Raw genomic sequence first — 22,670 nt, forward strand, 5'->3', positions numbered from 1 at the left:
AGAGAAGCAATGCAGATAAAGTGAAATGCACAGCAAGGGGATTCAGACCCCGACCTCGAGGTTGGGAAACAAAACCATTCCCAATGCACCAAACCACTTCTTGATGCTTGCTTTCCAATCCCAGGGTCCTGGGTTGAAACTCAATCACTTTAGGATGTTTTCCTCAGGGCTAAACATTTTTAAGAAGAGCTACATTCCCATAGAGAGACTTGAAATCTTTCCATCAAGTAAGTGGCACATGTACTTGCTGTTGGATATGAAAGAAACATTAATCTGCCATATATATACAATTAAGTGCAATTAACATTAAATACCACAACTTTTAGTATGTTAACACGAGAAACCATAATAGCTCAGATGTTATCATTTAATGTTCTTTAACTTCAGTTGTTTTTGTTGCATCATTGAACTCTAACATCCATTGCAGGAAAGCAGCCTAGCTTGAGCAAATTTCGTTTTTCCAGAAATATATCTTCTTTTGAGTACTTCAATAAATAAAAACACTGCAGGTTCTATGTGTTTTTAGTTTTGCTATTTTGTTTTCAAAGGAAAGCCTAGGCCTGAATAACAACAAGGTCGTGCACCAGTTATCAAGCACAGATAAACACTGGTAACTAAGTAGAGCGAAATGCCTAGGCCTCTGGATGTCCCCTGTGGTAGTTGCCAGGTTCTGGGAAATTTTCATTTCAAATTTAGCAAAAATGTTGTTTAATTAAAGCAGTACTGATTTGATTAAACATTGAATAGCTTATTTAAAAAGATCAAAGGAACAATGAGAGACAGATCAGTCAGGTTTTTGCTGATTGAGAGATTTTTTTGCTATGAAAGTTAGTAAATTTGAAGTTATGCACAGTAAAATTTATGTTAGTTAAACAGAATAATGATGTGTAATTCTCATGTGCCTATATATGGTCATGATGTGCCTATATATGGTCATGATGTGCCTATATATGGTCATGATGTGCCTATATATGGTCATGATGTGCCTATATATGGTCATGATGTGCCTATATATGGTCATGATATGCCTATATATGGTCATGATGTGCCTATATATGGTCATGATGTGCCTATATATGGTCATGATATGCCTGTATATGGTCATGATGTTCCTATATATGGTCATAATGTGCCTATATATGGTGATGATGTGATGTCATCATGACCATATTTAGGCATGTCACATGTTTTTGTCAAATATAATTTGATAGTCTTGAAAGAGCTTTATTCTATCTATTATGACAATCCTACAGATGTTACAACTGAAATTTCTTATTTACAGTTTGATACAAATATGACTGAAGAAGAACAACTTGAGTGGGCCAAGAAAGAAAGTGAACAACTTGAAAAGGATAGACAATCATCTGCACTGAAAGAAGAGGAGGAATTAAAGATCGCCCTCGCTCTAAGTAAGACAGAAGTTGGATCATCAGAAGTCTAACATCAGAAAAAAGAATCAATGAATTGTGCTCCGCTTCCTCTTGACAATCCTAAAGTCTCACATGTTATTAGTATCTAGAACTACAATCCAATAGTGTGCTTATAAAAATTTAAGTGATTAAAATTAAAACATAAAAAAATGTCACTAATGCAAGGCACACAGAGCATAGATACTAAGTGCAGTGATGCGTAATGGTTTGTTTTAGATGTCCTTTGTTTTTGCTGGAAGAAAACAAAGCACTGATGGTTATGAAGAAAAGGATGGTGATGCATTTTTGTTTTAGATGAACCCAGGATATTGCAAATTCTTGGATAAACAAAACCTTTCTTTCTGCACCCATCTGTCTTGTGTCTTTTTTGCTGGTGAAAATTAGATAGGGTATTTGCTATTGTAATTAAAAAACAATTAATCTACAGTATTTGCTTAAAACAAAGCTTATGTGGCTAGTTCACTGTTTAAACACTCCATGTAAATTTTGGTCCAAGTTCTAAATCACTTGTTTAATTTTCTTATTGTAAAGTAATGTAGTTTAATTTTATAACTAAGTTCATGTAAGTAAAATACTGCATTATGTTGCAAGAGTCAATATTTGTAAATTGTCATTTGAAGGATTTAGAACCTTAGTACTGTATTAACATACTTTTCTTTCTCAGTATGAGGGAAAATTATTTAGGATTTCTAAAGTGGGTCATAAAACAATGATGAAACTGTTATACCAGACTTGATTGGATAATAAAAGAGACTGTTATGCCCAATATTGATTGGTTAATAAAACCATTATACATTTCATTTAATGATAAACATATTATGCACCTATTTGATTGGATGATAAAGGTGTTATATTCAATTTTCAATTGAATAAGTACACTATTGTGCTCCTTTTTGATTTGTTATAAGACAGTTATATTGATTAATAATTAGATAATTTTGCCATATATTTCCCACCGTATATTATAGTGTACCTGTTGTTAGGGTGACTATAGATTTGAATTCCCAACTTCATATAAGGTTAATAAGAATTATATAAAATTATGTTATAGGATTATTATCAAAAAACATGTTATATTTTCATTGCGGTTTTTTTGGGCTCAGTACGGACTCTAAACGTATGCATTTTCTTTTAGTTTTAAGGCGTATGCGGATTTTATAAGTCCGCAATGACGATATAACATGTTAAAATCAGAATCAGTGAGAAAAGTTACTTTTTTGGTTCCAGATATATTGTTTGTTAAACCAAAATTATTAGTGAAATTTAAAATAGTGTATATGGCACAAAACTGTAATTGTAATAGGCCAACAAAAATTAGGATTTTTTGTTTGCTGAAAGGTTTCAAATTAATTATGATTTCAAAAAGCAAGACAACAATTTTAAATATTGTTGTAGAAAACCAGCTTGATACTGCCAAGTAACCTGACATTTAAGTAAATTGAAACTTAAAGTGTCATGAACACTTGTATATTATTGTATCTGACTCTGCAATATAAAAAAAGCAGTGAATTTTAACTGTATTTACATTTTCTGGATAAGCAGGTGTAAATTTTTCATGAATAAGGACTAAAGAAACTTAAGAATGTTTTTGAGTAAGTGGCTTATTGTAATTGGCAAACATTTTTTATGGCTACAATTTATTGAGATGACCAGTGATTACTAGTAATAGTTTTTACCAGGTTTAACAGTATTTACTACAAGTATTGACTAGTGTCTACCAAGTATAAAAGTATATACTAGCAGTGTTTAAGCTGTCATTCGCCAAATAGCCAAATCCTAATAAAAACAGAATTTTGCTAAATATTTTCATTCAAAATTAGCCAAAAAGCTAATGGAATTGAAAATATTATTGCTTATATTCATTTGTTTTGCCTAATCAAGTTTCTGTTTGGCTAATTATTTTCATACCAAATTAGCCAAATTGCAAAATATTATTTTTGGCCAGCTTAAACCCTGTACTAGTGTTGACTAACAGTCTACTAGTGTTTACCAGGTATAATGTATTTGCTGGTGTTGACTAGTTATTACCAGATTTAATGGTATTTACTAGTGCTGGTTAGTGTATAACAATATTTACTAATGTTTACAAGTATCTACCAGGTTTAACAGTATTTACAAGAGTTGACTAGTGTTTACTGGGTTTACAATATCTACTAGTGTTTACAAGAGTGTCCAAAATGTTTAACAGTATTTACTATTTACTTTAACATACCAAACTTGTCATTAATTTTGCCTTTTTTGCTATTCTTAAAGTTTTTGAAAATACAGAATTGACAGCTTTTTAATGCCACGTATTCCAGTCACAAGATACAGTACAAGGAATCGTTTACTGTACAAAGGGGTTAGTTTTTTCTGGGTGCATAAATTTTGCAAAGTACTGTTTTTCAGATTTGTCTACAATACAGGTTGATGAAATACACTAGAAAGGAAATTCTCAATTAAGACATGTCTATTGCTTGATGGATAAACAAATTGAAATAGGCCTGAACATGAAATTTATACTACAATGTCTACTCAATACAACTCAAAGTGTTATAAAAAAAAATGCTTAAAATTAGGTCATACATGCAATAAGCTACAGGTATTTAACATTTTATTATTAGTATTATTATTGTTGTTTGTTTTTGTTATTACCGTATTTTCATTATACAAATTATTGCACTATTATAATTATTATTTGTTATTATTTTCATTATATACAATATTGCACTATTATTTTTATTATAAGAAATATTATTATTATTTTTATTATATTTACTATTTTAGTGAAGCCAAGCTAAGAAGCTGTAGGCAGTCTAAAAGGAATAAGAGATCAACCACATGATAAAAATTGGTGCATTATTGAATCCTCTGTATAATATGTTTATTTGTAAATTATTTTTACTGAATTCAATGTTTTTGTTTCGTTAAAAACTTCAGGGATTTCGGAAATTCATTCTTCACTGAGTATCTGCACTGTATTTAATGCATTTCTGAGGACAGGGAAATCAATCTTATTGTGATCATGTTGACAAACTTAACAGTAAATATATATTAAGATTTGTGATTGAAGCATGAACTAATACTGTAGCACCGTAACTGAAGCATGGGGCTAATGGTACCGTGACTAAAGGATGGAGCTAATGGCACTGCGACTGAAGAATGGATGTAATGGCACCGTGGCAGAAGCATGGAGCTAATGGTGGAGCATTGCTCTAATAGCACAGCGACAAGCATGCAGCTAATGGTTCTAAAACTGAAGCATGGCATTAATGGTACCGTGACTGAAGTATGGAGCCAATGGCACCATGACTAAAGCTTGGTGCTAATGGTACCGTGACTGAAGCATGGTGCTAATGGTACCATGACTAAAGCATGGTGCTAAATAGTACCGTGGCTAAAGCATGGCATTAATGGTACCACGACTGAAGCATGGTGCTAATAGTACTGTGATTGAAGAATGAGCTAATGGCACCATGACTGAAGTATGGACCTAGTATCACCGTAAAAGATGCATGGCACTAATACTGACCCTTAAATCAGATAGTACCGTGACTGAACCTAAGTTCTAACAGTACCATAGCCAACAGCACTGACTGAACCTTAGATCTCGTAGCACTGTGATCGATTACTTTTAAGCTCACGTCATGCTTGTAACTGACAGCTTTTTTACACACTGATTATTTATTTCAAAATGCTTCACTGAACCAAGACAAGTGGTGTCTGAACATTGTATATTGTTCCATTAAATGTATACAATTAAATGCATATGGAAGTCCTCACTTTTATTGTTTGGTAGAAACATTAGGTGTTGATGGTAAATTGAAAAACAACACACACAGTACTTGTAGTTCTGTAAGAGCATATGTATGGACAGTACTACACATGTAATGCCAAAGTGTTGATAATTCTGTTGTCCATCCACTTTTGTGGCAATGGCGGGAAAATTACACTTGCAGACTACAATTTTTATCCATTCATTTTTAATTTCCAAAAATTAAGGGGCTCAGGGCTGGCTCCCTTGCATACCCCACTGTATCCTGTAGGGTTAGTGGCTAGCCAGTTGCTTTAAATGAGAATAAAAAACCACCACCATGTCAATTGCTTCTACCTAATGCAAGACAACCTATGTATCAGTCCTGAAATTGCCAGCATTTCGCATCACTAAACACCCGCACATTGATTTTCATTTTAATTGGTTGGCTACACCAAGGATTTAATCTTCGGCTACACCACAACAGTAGGGTTCAATTTAAGGTACTGTACAAATTCATGGGGAACCAAGATGTCTTTCGATTTCCAGGGGTGAAATCGTCAGTGCATGCAATATTTATGAATCATTTTAATAAGAGTAATTGCGACCATTGTGAATGAAGCTTCCTTCCTTTGCAACTTAATAGATGGGAGTAAGATAAATACTAGTAAAGACGCATAAAACTGATGTTGCTGCTATTATTAAATCAATTTTATTAAACTATTTATAGAAAATTTTTGCCTGTTTCAAAAAACATTCTCGTCACTGAGATGAAGTGACCAAGAGACAAATCACATTCGTGTCTCAACCTGGACTAACTAATGAAGTTCAGTTAAGTTACTTAATAGCATACTACAAGTTACATATCCAGTAAGTCACAGTTTTACAATCTTCGTAAACAAAACTGATATTTATTGAAAACCCAATGAAACAAACTAATGAAGGCTCCAAAACATAATGATAAATAATATTGCGACATTTTTAGTTGAGGAATTGAATTACATTTGTAAATATTCGGAGAAGAAACATGATGTTTATCTTATTTATATGAAGAGGTGTACATTTTCTGTTCATTTTCATGTTTAATATTGTTTAATTTCCATGCATGTTTATAAATGGTTGTTTAAATGTTGAATAACTTAAATTCAAATATGGCCATTCAGTATTGGGGTGTAATATGACTTCATCATGCCCATATATGGGCACAGCACACAAATTTGTCAAAGTTTGATAATGTGGACAGAGATTTATGTGTAGTAATGATAGGAAAAGTATTATCTGCTAATTTGAAAGGAAAATATGTTTTTGTTCAAAATTGAGATACCTTACTTAACACGGTAGAACCCCTCCTTTATAACACCTCTATTAAATGAAAACTTATCCGGTATCCCTTTAAGAGAAAACGCTCATGGCTTCCTCCACAAGGAATAAAAGATAACGGATTAAAAGAAATAAACAGTAACCATGGTGAGTATAGCAGTATAGTGAGTTTGTATGTCAAAATGCAGAAAATAGCTGATATATTCACAGCAGTCAAGAACACATCTTTTAACACTACAGCTAACCCCTTTTCAGGGACATCTCTTATGAGGGACATTTGTATTGCTCCAAAGAATGTCGTACTTCTTACGTATCCAGTGAGGTGGTGGAGTATGCAACCTCCTTCGTAGGAAAAAAAGGTTTTTACACAATTGCTCTTTTTGTGCACCCTTAGTCCAACATTGTCAAATGATCATAAACTTTAATTATTAAACTTATAATCAGTAATGGTAATGGTAATGGTGGGATATTTGTAGTGCGCCTTCCACAATAAAATCGTCTCACGGCGCCGAAAAAAGGTAGGACCAAGAATTTAAAAGAAATTAAATAGTAGTAGAACTGTGATGAATTAAAATGTACATTTCAGGAGATTTTGGTCGAAAGAAATCAGAAGCAACATATGCCCCAATTTAATTTTTAAAAATAATAACACCAGAAAAAAAAGTACGCATAGACTAATAATTGCTGGCTGTACTTGCATCTAGTATTGGAGTATCAATGTCAGGGATAAGATCAAAGGGCTGTACGCATGCACTATGTCACTGTGCAGAGATAAGTGTCCTTTTGTTGCTGCTTTGACAAATCTGCCCAATGTAAATGTATACTGTAACCACCATCCATTTTCATTTAAATTCAAATTCAAGTATAGTACTGCAATTTCTATAGAAAAACAACCAACAAGTTACAATAGTCCACATGAAAACCAAATTCCTTCAACATTCATGAACTTGTAACTGCACTTCTGTCTTTATTTTTTAAATAATTTTCCTCTTCTTCCCTCATTTTCTCATAGTGTTTGTTTTGTATCTTATTTTTCATAGCTTCCAATTCTTTTCTCTGAAATGAAAAATATGATGCAATGCATTTTAACAGAGCAAATACAGTATTCATCAGGGAAATTTTTTCCCCAGACTCCCTAGCGTAGTCTTATCTCGATCAGCCCCACTTTCCGCCCCCTTACAGACATCTCTGGATCCACCCTTCATCATCTCTTCATTAAAGTATTAAATCATAATGGCTTGTCTGTACAATACTATAATCACAATTAAGCAAATAAAGCTCTGGATGAAGGATCCACCCTTCATCATCTCTTCATTAAAGTATTAAATCATAATGGCTTGTCTGTACAATACTATAATCACAATTAAGCAAATAAAGCTCTGGATGAATTCTATAGCAATAAAGAATTGAAATAAAATGATGGGTCTACATATAGAGGGTTAGGGGTCATCCATAATTATCAACATTTTCAAAAGAGTACAAAACATATGCTTTGGGGGGGGGGGGTAGAAAGTGTAGGCATAAGTACTCTTTCATGAAAAAGATAAAATGTTGATCTCAATAACATACAAATCAACATTTTTTTGCGTACTCTTTCAGAGGGAGGGGGGGGGTCACAGAAAAAAGTATGTTTTGTACTCTTTTGAAAATGTTGAAAATTATGGATGACCCCTTAGTTGGAGTAAAAATATATTAATTAGAAAAATAATTATGTTTGCAACTCACCTGCATTTTACATTCTGGAGGATACAATTGTCTCTGTTAAGAAAAGCAAATCAAATAACAAAAACAGATATCAAATTAAATTAAATATAGTACAGAGTTATTATTTTAAAAAAAACATGATTAATTATTCAATGTAGTTAAAAGAACATAACCAAATTTCATTTTTGGGTATAATACAAGAATACGTCTGTAAGATACAATTAAATTTGTTTTAATTGGCCTATCAACAATACAGTAGCCAATTTATTAGATGCCCATCCACCCATCATATATTTTTTTTTCATTGAGAATCTGCATTAATAATTTTTTGATAAACTACTGGTTGTAACTTGTACTCACTATTTTTCGACTGACTTTTTCTTCAAAATATTCCGTTTGATTAAAATAGTAAAAGGTTGCTACAGGAAAGAAAATGTAAATCACCATCTGTAGAGAAATATTCATGAGAACATAATTAATGTACTGTTTAGTTTATTGAAGCACTTTTGTACATGGAATAAACTGAATGATTGAGTCTGATTAATTAAATCACTGTTCAGAAAAAAAATCAGAAAAAAGGCTGTTCTGCCAAAAGTGGGAACAGCCATTTATTATATTTATGCTTTGCAGGAGAATCATAGCTGCATCACCATTTAACTTTATTTTTAGGATCATGATTATATATTTTTTTCCCTTTTAGTAGGCCTACCTATATGTTAATGGTTAATTAGCATAATTATTGTACATGATGAAATTAATTATTATATTAATAATAATACTCTGCTTTCTTAATTTAACTTAAACTGTAGTAGTGTCATCTTCTACCAACTGAATTTACTATCTTCTCGAGTGTCAGTACTACCACAGAAGGGTGCTAGGCGGCTTTGCTGAATGCCAATTCACCAACAGACTTTTTGCTGACAGACTTGTCTTTTGACTGACAAGACATTTAGCCTACAGGACGTTTCGCTGACAGCCAATTTGCAGCCAGTTCCACAACAGACAATTTGCCAACAGTTTGAAAATCATGACAAGATTTTAAAATAGTTTGCCTACTGACATTTGTCGATGGACAGAAAATTTGATTAACAGAACATAAAGTGAAGATCACAATGGCCGACATGTCATTTCTCCGACACAGCCCCATAACTATATTTATTATCAGTAGTAGTATTAAAAGTTTGAGAGGGGTCCAAGTACCAGAAGGGCCAAACCCACCTCAGTCCCACTGGTTAGAGTTCAATTGAAAGAAAAATGTAATACTTGAAAATAGTACTTGCACACCTTGTCTTAATTTGACACTAAGTTGGACACTCAATTTTATATCACATATATATTTTTTTTAAGCATAGTAGAGAATGGCAAATACCAGGAGAGTCTACACCCACCTCAACCTCACCATGGGGCTGAGGTGAAAAAAATATTAACGATTACATAGCAACTCTAAATGCCACAATAGTTAGGCCTGGGCTGAGATGACAAAAAATGAAGGAGTGAGCCAACTCTATTTTCTTTTCTTAGTTGCATCTGATAGAGTTAAATTATATATAAAGCTGATTGAAACCATACCTAAGTTACACCACGTAGTCTTCATATTGTACAATGACTGAAAGCAGTGAAATTTAAAACAATGCATTTCGCTGACATTTGATACCTCTGTTTACATCTGCTAACCGTATTTGCTGTTTTCAGTACTCATGTTATAATTCTCAATTAAAAATTATCCACCAAATTATTTTATCTATCATCACAGAAAAAGGATAATGTAATAGTACATAATGAGTGAAAACATTTTATTCTTTCAATACTGTAGGTCTAATTTGTGAATAAAACTGTAAAGGTTGGTTTTATATTGTTGTCATACCAACTAATAATAACTTTAAAAAGTGAGAAACAAACTTCAAAATTTTCACAAATGCGATGTTGTTGGCGAAAATCTAAATTTCCTGTCAGGAAAATACCCTTTTGTCGGTTTAATGAGTTGCTGTCTGCGAAAGGTGTATCTGTCAAAAGAATGTCTATACAGGTAATTCAGTCAAAAAGTGGCGTCTTTATAATTTTCAATAATTGTTAGCGAATTGGCTGTCAGCGAATCTGCTGTCGGCGAACTGGCTGTCAGCGAAACGGCTGTGGGCAAATTGAGTGTCGGCAAAATGTCCTGTCGGCCAAAAAAATGTTTCGGCGAAGTAAGACGATAGTGAAAGTCCATTCGGCAAATTGTCTGGCGGCAAAATGCCTTTGCGAATTCCTAATCGGCAAAAGATCCAGTCAGGCCAGGGAAGAACACGGTACAGCCATTCTACCCTAATAGAGTAGGGATGGATTCCTCTCTTAAGGCTAGCTTAAGTACCCTAGGCCTAGTAGTGTAGGTAGGACTAGCCTAGTAGTAGAAGATAGATGCCTAGTGCCTAACCTTCGCCCTGGCCAGTAGGACATCCATCATGTCATAGGCCCTAGGCTAGGCCTAGTAGTATAGTAGATAGGCCTATGCCTAATTATCCAGATAGTTTTAAATAATAGTTACTTATTCAATTATCATAAATATTTTCAGGTTTACCTTCGCTGATTCCAGTCTCCAGCCACCCATTTCTAGAGGACACCTTATCAACAGCATACAGCAGAACAAAAACTAACCACATAGGCCTAGTACCTGACCGTGAAGATAGTTGACGCGAATTGCTATTAAGTTGACGCGAGTTACAATAGCTGACGCAAATTGTCATGATATGACGTAAAATGATGCAATATTACATTCAGAAATATTTTCTCAAAGATGATTTTCCCATATAAAAAAGTTATTTATGATGGCGATGACGATCAAAACAAATACAAAGTAAAAGTAAAATAACACCAAAATGGCAAGTAGAATATCAGCAACAGTTCGTGCAGTTAGTAGAAAAAGATCAATTCCTAGAAAAGCTGCCATAGTCTTAGTAAGTATTTTACAGATTAGCTGTCTGAGTGTAAAAAAAATCAAGATCATCTTTCTTTGCCAGGTGCCTGGGTTGGTATCTTTTGTGGGTTGGGTCAGTATATATAGGGGCGGAGACCGAGGTTCCCTACTGTACGTAGCTTAACCAGAGAAGGAAGGCGGGCTAGGCGTAGCCTATTGGAAAAGAGTGACTATGCATACTCTGTTACATACAGGCATTGGCCATCAATTGTATTGACTTAATTATAATATCAATTATTAAATAAGGCCAGTTATCTATATTATATATATATACCATCCAGGTTGCCTCGTGTCTGGGACCAGCTGATCTCCCTTTATTTATTAGATCGTTAACCGATGCTACAGTTATAGAAATCCCATTCTCTTTTCTTCGTAAGGTTCATAATTATATTTTGATTCACTTAATGTTTTTCTTGTTTGATGTTTTTTGTGTGTTGGGTAAACCTGCTTTGCTACAGTGATTTGGTTCACTTTGGTTGACCCAGTTCCTGGGGTCTCCCCAAATTTCAGCTTTTTTGTCGCTCTCTTTTTGTTCTTATTGTTAAAAGGCCAAATAAATAATGAATGTATGAATGAGTGCTATTTAGGCTAACTAGGCCTAGACTAGAACACAGATAATGTTTAAACATTCAACTGGTAATAATTATTATAATGATTATGTTTGGCAGAGTTTTGTTATGGTTTAGGTTGATTAAAATAAACTCGAAAATAGTAGGCCTGGCCTTAGGGCGGGCCCTCCCTCTATGACTAGGTTGCTCTTTCATCTTTGCTGTATTTTGCTTATCCTGTAGCTGTACTGATTGTATATATATTTTAATTTTTATTTAATCATTTCAACATGAACAAATAAAATTGGAATCAGCATAAGCAGCACTCTTCAAATTGTTGTGCATAGTACATCAAATCAAGGTAATTCAACAAAAGGACGCACATCTCTGCTCTCGAACATAGCGCGTGCGTACAGTCCTTTGATCTTTACTGTGGCATCGACAATCCGATACTAGTTGCGAATACAGCCGTCAATTATTAGTCTATGCGTGCCATTCGTTTTATGGTGTTAGTTTTTATTTTACAGAACATTTATCAATTTTTTCTGCGAAGTGAGTCTCATGAACGACAATTCACCACAATTTTGGTAAAATGAATGTTGAAATGAAGAATATAATTTCAGTCTAATATTAGTGCAAAATATTATTAGGCCTTTGTAATCACCGCACGACGAGCGATTATCATGGCAACTAACACGCGTGTGGGTAATTCGTCACATACGCTGACGGTTTATGGTCTGGTTGCTATGGTTTTTGTGACGTTCAACGTGCAGGGACGCACTTGTGCCTAGAATGTTGATGCCAGAGTTATAACATTTGATGTCCCGAGATGTGCGTCCTTCTGTTGAATTGCCTTGATCAAATCATAAAGGAATATGGTATTAATATATAAAAATTATTTTGTACAAGTAACAACAATTATAATCAGTGGTGGATCCGGGGTGGGGGGTTCAGGGGGTTCGGACGAACATGACAAAATACTACTGAGTCATGGCTTACAAAAGGCATGCTAACATACCTAGGCATAATATGTTGGCAGATCAAACAACCTAGGCTTAGCCCAACTAGTCTTTCTGTTTTATTTTTGTCGTGTGAGAATATGTTATTAATTAGAGCAAAGTTTAAATTAAAAAAAAAAAAACCACCCCATCGAAGTCTGTACTATTCACCCCATTGAATTGTATTATTGACAACAATAAAATGTCAATTTTTAGTGATTAATTTTATTTGCAACTCAGACTCAAGCAGCTGTGAATAAGGTGCGGACATTACTTGAACAACGCCCTGACATGGAAGCCTTGAGAATTGGCTTAAAGACCAGAGGATGCAATGGTCTCTCATACACGTTAGATTATACCAACGAAAAGAAAAAGTTTGATGAAATCGTTGAACAAGGTGGTAAGTAACTGCATACAGTAAAACATTCTGTATTCTTAAGATAATTTATCAGTGGCTTTTAACAATATTTGTAGTACATTTTAGCTTTAATACAAACTGTATTTATTGATCACTGTTGATAGTCAATATTGTATTTGATTTAGATTATGGAAAATATAAAACCAAAGGAGTAAAATTGATTCCAAACATAGTACTGCATTGAGTCATATAAACTATAAAAATTTATACCTGATAATTTTTTATTTTCCTTTTATTAGGTGCCAAAATATACATCGATTCTAAAGCTCAACTAGGTATTCTAGGAACTGAATTGGATTATATAGAAGAGATTTTATCAAGTGGATTTGTTTTTAATAATCCCAATATTAAAGGTACATGTGGTTGTGGTGAAAGCTTCAATGTATAGTACATGGATGATCCTCATGGTCAAGGGAGAATAAAAGAACATTTTATTTGAATTGGTCACTCAGTGCTGATAACCTGTTCATTAAATCGAGCCACACTGTTTATACACCATTTCCATTGCAATCTGTACACTCCATAGATATGCCGAAGCGAATGGAGAAAGTTCTACCTGTTCCAAGCATTTTCATATTATACCGAGGATGTCAATGTATCAATATTTTGAAATTCAGCCTTTAGTCATTGTACATCAGTAGCCATTATAATCTGCACTGTTGGGCAGTGTGCACAAGTTAACATTGCAATAGTTGATATATCTTGGTTCATGTTTGTTTCTACTAGTATACTATAGAGGCAGACTGCATAAAGATAAAGTGCAGAGACTAATTTTATATACTCGCTATACAAGTAAATAACTTGACTGTTGAGGTATCACACAGTACACTGTGAACATTGCGACAGTCCTCTGTACGTATTATTGTGAATGATGATGTATGTAGATTTCAGGAATGTTTTAAGCTGTTATTACTGTGCTATAAAAAGATTTGCCATGCATTCCATGGCTTACTGTTAATTATAATAATGGTTTGATTTATGGTTGGACATTGAAGTGGAATTAAGAGGTTTACTAATCAAATAATGGGATTTTATAGTATTTCTTACGATATATCAGGCTGCTATCTGACACTTGGAATATGACTTGAATTACTGGCTGGGTGGGGGATGGATGATTGAGAGGGTTCAAATACTGCATGTTTGCTTTTGACAAGGAGTAGTAGCGTCCCAATATTAAGAAGAGCACAACATTATAATGCAGAACACTAAGTTTTAATGAAAGCAAAGCAAATCAATCTAGCTCATTAAAGGTATACTGCCTGCCATTTAAATCTAATAAACTTGAAAATATACTTATATTATTATAATTGCCATGCAATACAAACAACTACTCATGCAAAAGAGTTTCAGGAATGAGTTCCTTTAATTGGATTTGCATTCTCACCGTAGCCTTAATGGATCAGTTAGCAGAAAGTCCCAGGTTCCAATGCCTCTGTTTCATTTTTCAATCTCAATATTAGTTGAGAGTGATAATATCAGAATTTCAGGTTTTATTTATTTTTTGGGGAGGCATTCACAATATTTTTGGTGACAGTATATTAGTAATGACTTTGTTCTGTGTGTACTGTATATAATTTAGAAAATACTATCCAGTATTTAATTAATAAAAAGCAATATATACGGGTTCTGTTTTGTTCAAATCAGACCATGGTAATGTTGTATTTGTTGTCTACAATACATTTAAACTACCAGTGAAGTTGTTTGAGAATCTCAGAAATGTGTTTTGATATGTAAGGTATAAAAAAGTCTTGCCATAATAACAAATCTATGTGTCAGAAGCCTGCACAAATCATTGGTGTAGTGTGACAAGACTATCAACAATACAGTAATGACATGCAAAAATGTAAAAATGGAGATGGGTTAGGCCATACATAGGCGGATTCAAGAGGGGCAGGCACCCTCCACTAATCGCCCCACCCAAAAAAAAAAAAATTTAAGCAGGTTACCAGCCGAACAAAAAAAAAAAATTAAACAGGTTATCATCCGAAAAAGGTATAGTACAGTAATATTAAATTTGAAAGAGGGTGACAATCAAATTGTTAGCTCAAAATAGAAAATTTCAATGTAATTTGCACATTTACTCACACAGCCTGTTGTTTGCAAAAGTGTATTTTTTCACTTGAATTAACATCCACTCGAGGTGTATCTGCTTGAATTGACTGGTTCCCATAACATCATGTCATGATAGACTAAACGTTTAAATTCAATTCAATTAAAACAATAATATACAACCAGTCTGAATATCAATATTCACAGTACATTGTACAATATTTTAATTGTTCAAAAAAACAGGGAAATTTCATGACCATGTAACTTAAAACAGTTACAAATATTTCTATACCCTGTACATACATTATGGTTAACACTATCAAATACATACATATTTTAAATACACTGCTTTGTATATAAAATCTATTTTTCACAAAATAACAGTTGTTTGTTACTTTATTTTATTTTACATAATATTTTATGACATTTAAGAACCCTCAACAATAAATAATTTATAATGAACTATTGGAGAGGTAGAGTCAACCATTAATATCAGAGTGGTAGGAGGAACATGGGACAGAAAGTGGTGGCAAAAGGGTTAATACTGTAATGGGGTGGGGCTACATGAAGTTTATATGAATAACATGTACAGATAATGAATGGAAACATTGATTAACAATACAATGCAAAATTACAATGACACTTTACATGACTTCCAACCAACTTTTCAACTGTATAATTGAAACTAGACACCGACAGTCAAAAAAATTCCCCCTGAACTCATAAACGATTTACTACCACCGAGAACAAATTATTTTACAAAAATGACTTTACTGCAAACTTTCTTTGTATGCATTAACTTTTGAGGCGAGTTTAGTATAATTCCTGAGGCAATTAATTAGCATAAAAACTAGTATGAGCATCTGACATAGATTTGACACTGAAGGGATATTGTAGATATATTGTGAATTACAGCCACTGCAGTTACCGGTATGTCAGATAATTTTTTTAAATTTCAGTCACCAAAGCAGCAAATACTTGATATGTGTAATATACAATAGTTTCTTTAAATAGTAAAAATAAAAATCTAAAAGACCACACACCAATGCAGCACTACCAAAATATTAAAACTAACAAATGTGTGCTAATCTATTTATACAATATAATTCTCCGCAAAACATTACATGTAAATTTTCAATTAATATTTTTAGTATTATCAACATATATTATTAAGAATACATAAACATACATTTAGTATATGCTTCTATATATACTGTTTACATAGATACATTTATTGTATTAGTCAATAAATTTCATCAAATTCACAATTAATTAAATTAAAATCAAATATAATAAATCACATTCAATGTGAATTGGATTTTAAAGCATCCGTTAATATTAAAATCTTTCCCAATTCGTTTGAAATGTTGTACAGTACTTTCTAGAGCTGACAACAGAAAGTATAGTTTATGTGAAATCATTTCTCATATTAAAAGCTGACAAAATTTATACTATCAGCGTTGAACTTGATTAGATTTCAATTGTCGGTAAATGAGCGACAACTTGTTAGAAATTGTCTAATTGGAAGTGAATACTTAACTTATTACTTCAGATGTGGATATCAAAGAAACATACAGTTAGTATATGCTTCTATATACTGTATACTGTTTACATAGATACATTTATTGTATTAGTCAATAAAATTCATCAAATTCACAATTAATTAAATTAAAATCAAATATAATAAATCACATTCAATGAGAATTGGATTTTAAAGCATCTGTTAATATTAAAATCTTTCCCAATTCGTTTGAAATGTTGTACAGTACAGTACTTTCTAGAGCTGACAACAGAAAGTATAGTTTATGTGAAATCATTTCTTATATTAACAGCTGACAAAAATTATACTATCAGCGTTGAACTTGATTAGATTTCAATTGTCCGTAAATGAGCGACAACTTGTTAGAAATTGTCTAATTGGAAGTGAATACTTAACTTATTACTTCAGATGTGGATATCAAAGAAGTGCTCTCCAACCCCGGTAACAACAAAAAATTAACCAAATGTGACATTTAAATAAGAGATAAAAATGGTTAAAACTTCAGAACTTCCGGGAAACACCATTAGACCACCACTATTGGGTAGGAACGCCCAACCCCCTACGTCTTGGACCTCATTGAAAAAGGAATAAATATGTTATTACACAGATCAAATCATACAAATTTCCACTAATTTCCAGAAATTTTATTACAAAAATTCTTAAATTATTACCAGCCAATTTAAGGGTCTATTCATATCACACTGAGATACTACATCTGTAAATTAACTCTCAACTTTTAAGTTGATAAATCTATTGTACTGATATGTTCAGATAGAAAAATAGATGCGTAGTTACCACTGATTAGGAAATACGAATCATTCAGTAGGTGGAATTTGATAATTGATTCTGAAAATATATTATACACACAGTTGGCAGTAGAATGATTATAGAAGCACCTAGCAGTGGGTGACAAGGTATTCTGATAGTGGCATTCTTGGAGGACTGAAGTATTCTTTACTGTTTTCAACTTTTGTGTGCCGCTTACTTCCCTGATTAAAGCCTAGAAAAAAAATCCAAATTACATTAAATTATTAAATTAAAAAAAAAGATATTGTTCTTTTAAAACATAATAATAATAATCAAGGGCGGCGCCAGGATTCCCCGACGAGGGGTCCAACTCCCCGACACCTGAACGTTGGGAAGGAATCGTCGTGGAAGCCTAGGTAGCCCCTCTTCCCCGGTCGGGGAAACAATTAAATATGTTGGGGAATTTTCTTTATATTAAAAAATAATAAGATTTTGTGTTCTTTATTTAAAAAGGATAATTTGTTAAGAGTCCCCATGTCGGGGGTACTAGTCCCCATGTCGGAGGTACCATCCCTGTCAGGAACGAGCTGGCGCATGCAACCCATACGATCGTAATAATAATAATAATAGTGGAGATTTGTATAGCCCTGGTATCCATCAAACAAGATGCTCATCTCATGGCACTTGATATGTGGACTAGAATCCACTTAATAGACCTTTCCGGAGTGTCAATCAAACCTAACAACTGACTAATCAAAACAGCGCTAGGAATACGCGCGCGTCTCACAAACCCACGTGCTGTGCCACAAACGCACGTGTTCGCGTATGTTTTAACACTGTCGCTTTGTGGGACCTTAGCAACAATATCCAAGGGGCGGGGCTTAGCGGAAAGGTCTATTGATTACTTAACTAAGCCTCATAAAGAAACTTGGTTATAGAGCATCAAGGGTCCTAAATGATGAACCCCCACACTCTCAAATCAAAGGGTCTTGGCAATCATGAAATTTAGCCTCCTCGAGCCTCATAAAGGCTTGGATAGAGAGTGTCAAGGGTCCAGAATGATGAACCCCCAACACTCTCAAATCAAAGGGTCTTGGCAATCATGAAATTTAGCCTCCTCCAGCCTCATAAAGGCTTGGATAGAGAGTGTCAAGGGTCCTAAATGATGAACCCCCACACTCTCAAATCAAAGGGTCTTGGCAATCATGAAATTTAGCCTCCTCCAGCCTCATAAAGGCTTGGATAGAGAGTGTCAAGGGTCCAGAATGATTAGCTTTGCTGGATAGACCACTCTTATTAAGTATAGTTTAAAACAAAGTACTCACTAGAAGATTGTAGATCAAGGTACTGAGACAAGGCATGTATAAGTAGCCTTTCAAAACTGTTGCCAATGCAAGATATATAGACAGAACAAGGGTCATCTGAAAACCAGCATACTAACTCTTCTTCTAAATGTTCCAGTGTTCCCTAAAGTAAAAACAAAATAAAGCTTGAGCTTTAATACCAACTACAGACCCAGATCCTTATTATGGGTGAGAATTGTAACAGCAAATGTGATGTCAAATGCAAAATTGGTTCTGCAGAGCGGACACTGTGAGAGAATGAGAACATCCAATGGAAGAACACCAGAACATCGGTGGTGCCAACTAGGGACAGAGGAAATTTCTCTCCTGTCGTCCATAGCCACTTGAAGTTGTTGGATTCAAATATTTGTCCAGGTCCAAACAAAGTTATTATGATTGAAGTTTATAATATTATGGTTTATAATAAACACAACAGAATCTCCAAGGAAACGATTGGCCTCTTCCTTAACGAAGGGTCCAGACTTCCCTGACTGGAAGTAATGAGGACCCTGATGCCCTGGAATAAAAAATAAGAAAAAACCCACATCTTTAGTGTTAAAATCTAAGACTCCGAAACCTACCTTAGGAGGATGGCGACGACGCAACATGTTCCTGAAGCGAGAACTTATGCGTTTGTAGCATGCATCAGCATCAAAGGCTGGATGATCTAAATGCATCATACAAATGTTCAATCAGTAATAAGTACATTTATTTGCTATATCATGAACAAGCACTTAAATATTATGACTACAAGATAATCATATGTGTTACTAAATACTAATAAGATGATGAAGCAATTGGGAGATGAACAGAGTCCAACAAAAAGTCTTCATGATGTACAGTATTTCTTACCTAATCTAGCATCACAGTCATCCATTACAGGCTCCAAATTCTCATTTTTCTTAGTTTCAGCCTTTTTTTCATCTATGTTTTTGAGGTAGATATCCTGGTCTTCTTCAGATCGATTTACAAAGTCATTCCAAATCTAAAGAAGAGGTGAATACATTGTATATTTTGGTGGATTTGTGCACTTTATAAATCTTATTATTATTATTATTATTATGGAAGCAGGCAATGTAGTTAAAGTTTAGTTTTAATTACTATCCATCCATCCATCCATTAATTTCTTTATTGATTTATTCACTCCTTCATGTTCACTTCAGCCATGCATGGTGCATCTGTATTATATCCATGTTGTCCAATCTTGCTGGGTTGTGATGATGATTTTTTTTTTTTTAAATTAAATCAATATTTTCAATTTTGGATATACTGTAATTGAATGACACGATAATTAAATAAAATGTTATTTGCAATTTTTCTATTACCTTCATGTTTTCTTGTTCAGCAAAAAGAAGTTCAAACGCTGTCTGATTGGAATTTAAAAAATCTTGTGCAGTTATTTCATTCACATCATCGTCAACTAAATCCAAAAGAAAACAGGCTGAAAAAAACCAAAGAAATGAATAATATGAATATGCTATGCAATTGTATTATCATCATCATTATCATCTTTGTTATCACTATCATCATTATCATCATCATCAATAAACAATCACAGAATTTATACTGATTCTATCATGGACTCTATCAAAAATGTTCACAGGCACTCATCACAACAAAAGACTTCAATAGAGGGATTCGGCGATGGGCGTCACATGACCTAACTTGGGTGTTGGATATAAACAGTTGACTGGCACAGCATTGTTTTACATGGAGATTGCTATGGCAGTCATGCCTTGTTATTGCTGTAAAGATCATCATAATTCCCAGTAAACTACACCAAATTGATTGGAAATTAAACTTAAGAATTTTGCCTTAATGTTTTGCTAATGCTGTAAAGAATACTGGCTACAAACATTGAGATTTTTTGACAAATGTTAGGCCTAGGCCCCTGCACATCTACGGCATGGTTAGGTATGCATGGGGCTCTTCAACCCACGAACTACGCTGTGATGTTAGGGCCAGCTAAGGTTTATGAAGGATCAGTTAAATTTCAAAGCATACAATTTAAGGAGATGCTAGGATAAGTAAATAAACACTATTTTAAACAATTGCATTGCCTGTCCTAGCCATTTACCTCTCAACAGTGGGTGGTTGTTTTTGCAACCATAACATTATCTTTTCCTATGCTATCGCACTGTAATGTTTTTCATGCATACCCAAGTTAGGTCATGTGACCGCCTGTAAACAATCATCGCCGAATCCCTCTATTACAACTGAAATTTCATAGTATCACTAACATCATTATCTTTACTGGCATTAGTTTATTATTGTTTTCACTCCCATCATAATTCTATATTTTTATGGTTAGGTATTCAATGACCTTACTATTTTCATAACGCCTTGAGTTTTTGGAGCCTGGTGCCTTGCGTCCTGAACGTTTCATAAATGTCATAGGGCACGGTGGTCTTGTACTCTTTAGAACCTTTTTCTTGTGAATCTTTTTAGGTGATATATTTAATTCCTCATTGCCATCCATCTTAGGTACAATTACCATTTGTTCTTCATTTAAGCTGGATAACAAAAAAAGTAAAAACAAAATGACATATTTAGAAACTGACACTGTAGTTAATTTTATTTACAGTACAGTTAAACTTGCCAAAGTCAACTTTGCCTAACTCCAATAATTTCTAAGTCGATCTTATTTTACATGCCAAATTGTTGTTTTCCATTAATTACCAACAGTAAAGTCAAATTTTACCTAAGCCAAACAATTTTTCAATTGCATTTTGGATTTGACTTTAGTTTAACTGTACTATGTAGTTACTTTTAATATTTTTGTTATGTTATTTTAATTTTATCGCTGTACTGTAATCACCATTACATGCAATAACAACTTAAATAATATTGCTGTACAGTAATCACCATGCAATAACAACTTAAATAATTATGTTTCACTGTTTCATCTGTTTTGAAGGCCTACAAATTCATTTATTTATTTATTCGACACCCAATGAATAAATAAACATTAGCCTCATGATACAGAGTTGGAGCAGTCTGCTGATGTATTTTAATATTGTTTGGTATGTAGATTAGTAGTAATAGTAGCAGTAGGCCTCTAGTAGTAGTAGTAGTAGAGTACAAGCCTAGTACTTCAAATCCAGCTACTACTACTACTAGCCTAGTAGGCCCTATTTTTTGGGATTCCTTTAAAACAACATTCTGAATAATTAATATTTATTAGGCCTATATTTTCTTTTTATAAATACCAACAGCAACATATATGAAATATAATATGCTTGTTCATCAAGCATCTTCATGATTTACCTAAACTAGGCCTAGGCTACGCCCTCCTTACATTAAAATATAGCAGGAAGCAAAACAAACAAAATAATATACACCCATCCATCCAGGGTTGCCGGTAGGTAGATATGCTTGGATGCCTAGGCCTAGCCTAGCTTTGAGTTAAAACTTACCTCTACCAACGTTATTTGCACATTAAATTTTACTTACCTCTGATTCAAACCGTAGCAATCTTTATTATCTTGCTCTTTAACGACTCCCATGATTGTAAATAATAGGATACAAATAAAAAATAATATTGTTTCAGATGCTTACGCAATCAATGTTTACAAAAATAAGTTCGGGCGCGCATCCTCGAGCCGAAAGTACGGGGCGCCGTTTGGGACACTCCTAATTATGTCTTTAAATAGGCATTCTGCTGTTGTTACAGAAATAACTATGTACCATATAATTATTACTGTCAAACTATTATGTGTACATAATTAATTCTGTGGTTACAGAAATAATTATGTACCACAGAATTATGTACTACAGAATTATTACTTTCTAATTATTCTGTAGTACAGAATCAATTCTGTACTACTTAATTTTGGTTTCTGTCCACTCTCTACGCAAATGAGAAGGTGGAGTTTCCATCAAACATC

At 33.7% G+C, this 22,670-nt stretch overlaps 4 protein-coding genes across 9 annotated transcripts in view; 2 read left to right on the plus strand and 2 right to left on the minus strand.

Annotated features, from left to right (window-relative positions):
- The window catches only part of LOC117109997 (epidermal growth factor receptor substrate 15-like 1), a 31,706-nt gene extending 26,529 nt beyond the window's left edge, over window positions 1-5,177 (plus strand). For 4 of the 5 annotated variants that reach the window (XM_033252532.1, XM_033252530.1, XM_033252531.1 and 1 more), the window contains one exon: window positions 1,283-5,177. In XM_033252532.1, coding sequence (XP_033108423.1) covers window positions 1,283-1,441 — 159 coding nt within the window. In that variant the 3' untranslated portion in view covers window positions 1,442-5,177. The remainder of the gene's footprint in view (window positions 1-1,282) is intronic. The other variant, XR_004445613.1, reaches the window with a different exon arrangement.
- Window positions 5,178-7,072: 1,895 nt separating this feature from the next.
- LOC117110000 (protein PET100 homolog, mitochondrial-like) lies at window positions 7,073-10,856 on the minus strand. Its single transcript, XM_033252535.1, has 4 exons — window positions 10,745-10,856; window positions 8,548-8,634; window positions 8,209-8,241; window positions 7,073-7,539 (listed from the first exon to the last, which is right to left on the minus strand). The coding sequence occupies exons 1-4, from the start codon at window positions 10,799-10,801 to the stop codon at window positions 7,423-7,425; spliced, it is 294 nt and encodes a 97-aa protein (XP_033108426.1). The 5' UTR covers window positions 10,802-10,856; the 3' UTR covers window positions 7,073-7,422.
- Window positions 10,857-10,959: 103 nt separating this feature from the next.
- On the plus strand, window positions 10,960-14,747 carry LOC117109898 (iron-sulfur cluster assembly 1 homolog, mitochondrial-like). Its single transcript, XM_033252361.1, has 3 exons — window positions 10,960-11,120; window positions 12,927-13,086; window positions 13,344-14,747. Exons 1-3 carry the CDS (start codon window positions 11,043-11,045, stop codon window positions 13,490-13,492), a joined length of 387 nt encoding a protein of 128 aa, XP_033108252.1. The 5' UTR covers window positions 10,960-11,042; the 3' UTR covers window positions 13,493-14,747.
- A 600-nt stretch (window positions 14,748-15,347) lies between these two features.
- LOC117109897 (R3H domain-containing protein 4-like) lies at window positions 15,348-22,377 on the minus strand. 2 transcript variants are annotated; one of them, XM_033252358.1, is made up of 7 exons: window positions 22,237-22,377; window positions 21,112-21,296; window positions 20,109-20,224; window positions 19,636-19,768; window positions 19,365-19,450; window positions 18,766-18,907; window positions 15,348-17,693 (listed from the first exon to the last, which is right to left on the minus strand). In XM_033252358.1, the coding sequence occupies exons 1-7, from the start codon at window positions 22,287-22,289 to the stop codon at window positions 17,590-17,592; spliced, it is 819 nt and encodes a 272-aa protein (XP_033108249.1). In that variant the 5' UTR covers window positions 22,290-22,377; the 3' UTR covers window positions 15,348-17,589. The 2 variants fall into 2 exon arrangements, with proteins under 2 accessions (XP_033108249.1, XP_033108250.1); XM_033252359.1 differs by lacking the exon at window positions 22,237-22,377 and adding an exon at window positions 22,051-22,134.
- Between the last annotated feature and the right edge of the window lie 293 nt (window positions 22,378-22,670).

This window comes from Anneissia japonica, unplaced genomic scaffold (assembly GCF_011630105.1).
Source record: "Anneissia japonica isolate Jap-2015-1 unplaced genomic scaffold, ASM1163010v1 scaffold585_len4108843_cov191, whole genome shotgun sequence".
NCBI lineage: Eukaryota > Metazoa > Echinodermata > Crinoidea > Comatulida > Comatulidae > Anneissia > Anneissia japonica.

Bases quoted from the DNA above. Each gene is read 5' to 3' on its own strand.
- LOC117109897 (XM_033252358.1), bottom strand. From the start codon at position 22,289: ATGGGAGTCGTTAAAGAGCAAGATAATAAAGATTGCTACGGTTTGAAT. The intron at 20,225-21,111 runs GTAAGGTCATTG...GGTTTTTTTCAG, and splicing joins CTCAAGGCGTTATGAAAATA to CCTGTTTTCTTTTGGATTTA. The intron at 19,451-19,635 runs GTAAGAAATACT...TGATGCATTTAG, and splicing joins TGACTGTGATGCTAGATTAG to ATCATCCAGCCTTTGATGCT.
- LOC117110000 (XM_033252535.1), bottom strand. From the start codon at position 10,801: ATGCTGTTGATAAGGTGTCCTCTAGAAATGGGTGGCTGGAGACTGGAA. The intron at 8,242-8,547 runs GTGAGTACAAGT...TTTTCTTAACAG, and splicing joins AAAAAGTCAGTCGAAAAATA to AGACAATTGTATCCTCCAGA. The intron at 7,540-8,208 runs GTGAGTTGCAAA...TTTTCATTTCAG, and splicing joins CTCCAGAATGTAAAATGCAG to AGAAAAGAATTGGAAGCTAT.
- LOC117109898 (XM_033252361.1), top strand. From the start codon at position 11,043: ATGGCAAGTAGAATATCAGCAACAGTTCGTGCAGTTAGTAGAAAAAGA. The intron at 11,121-12,926 runs GTAAGTATTTTA...TTTGCAACTCAG, and splicing joins GAAAAGCTGCCATAGTCTTA to ACTCAAGCAGCTGTGAATAA. The intron at 13,087-13,343 runs GTAAGTAACTGC...TCCTTTTATTAG, and splicing joins TGAAATCGTTGAACAAGGTG to GTGCCAAAATATACATCGAT.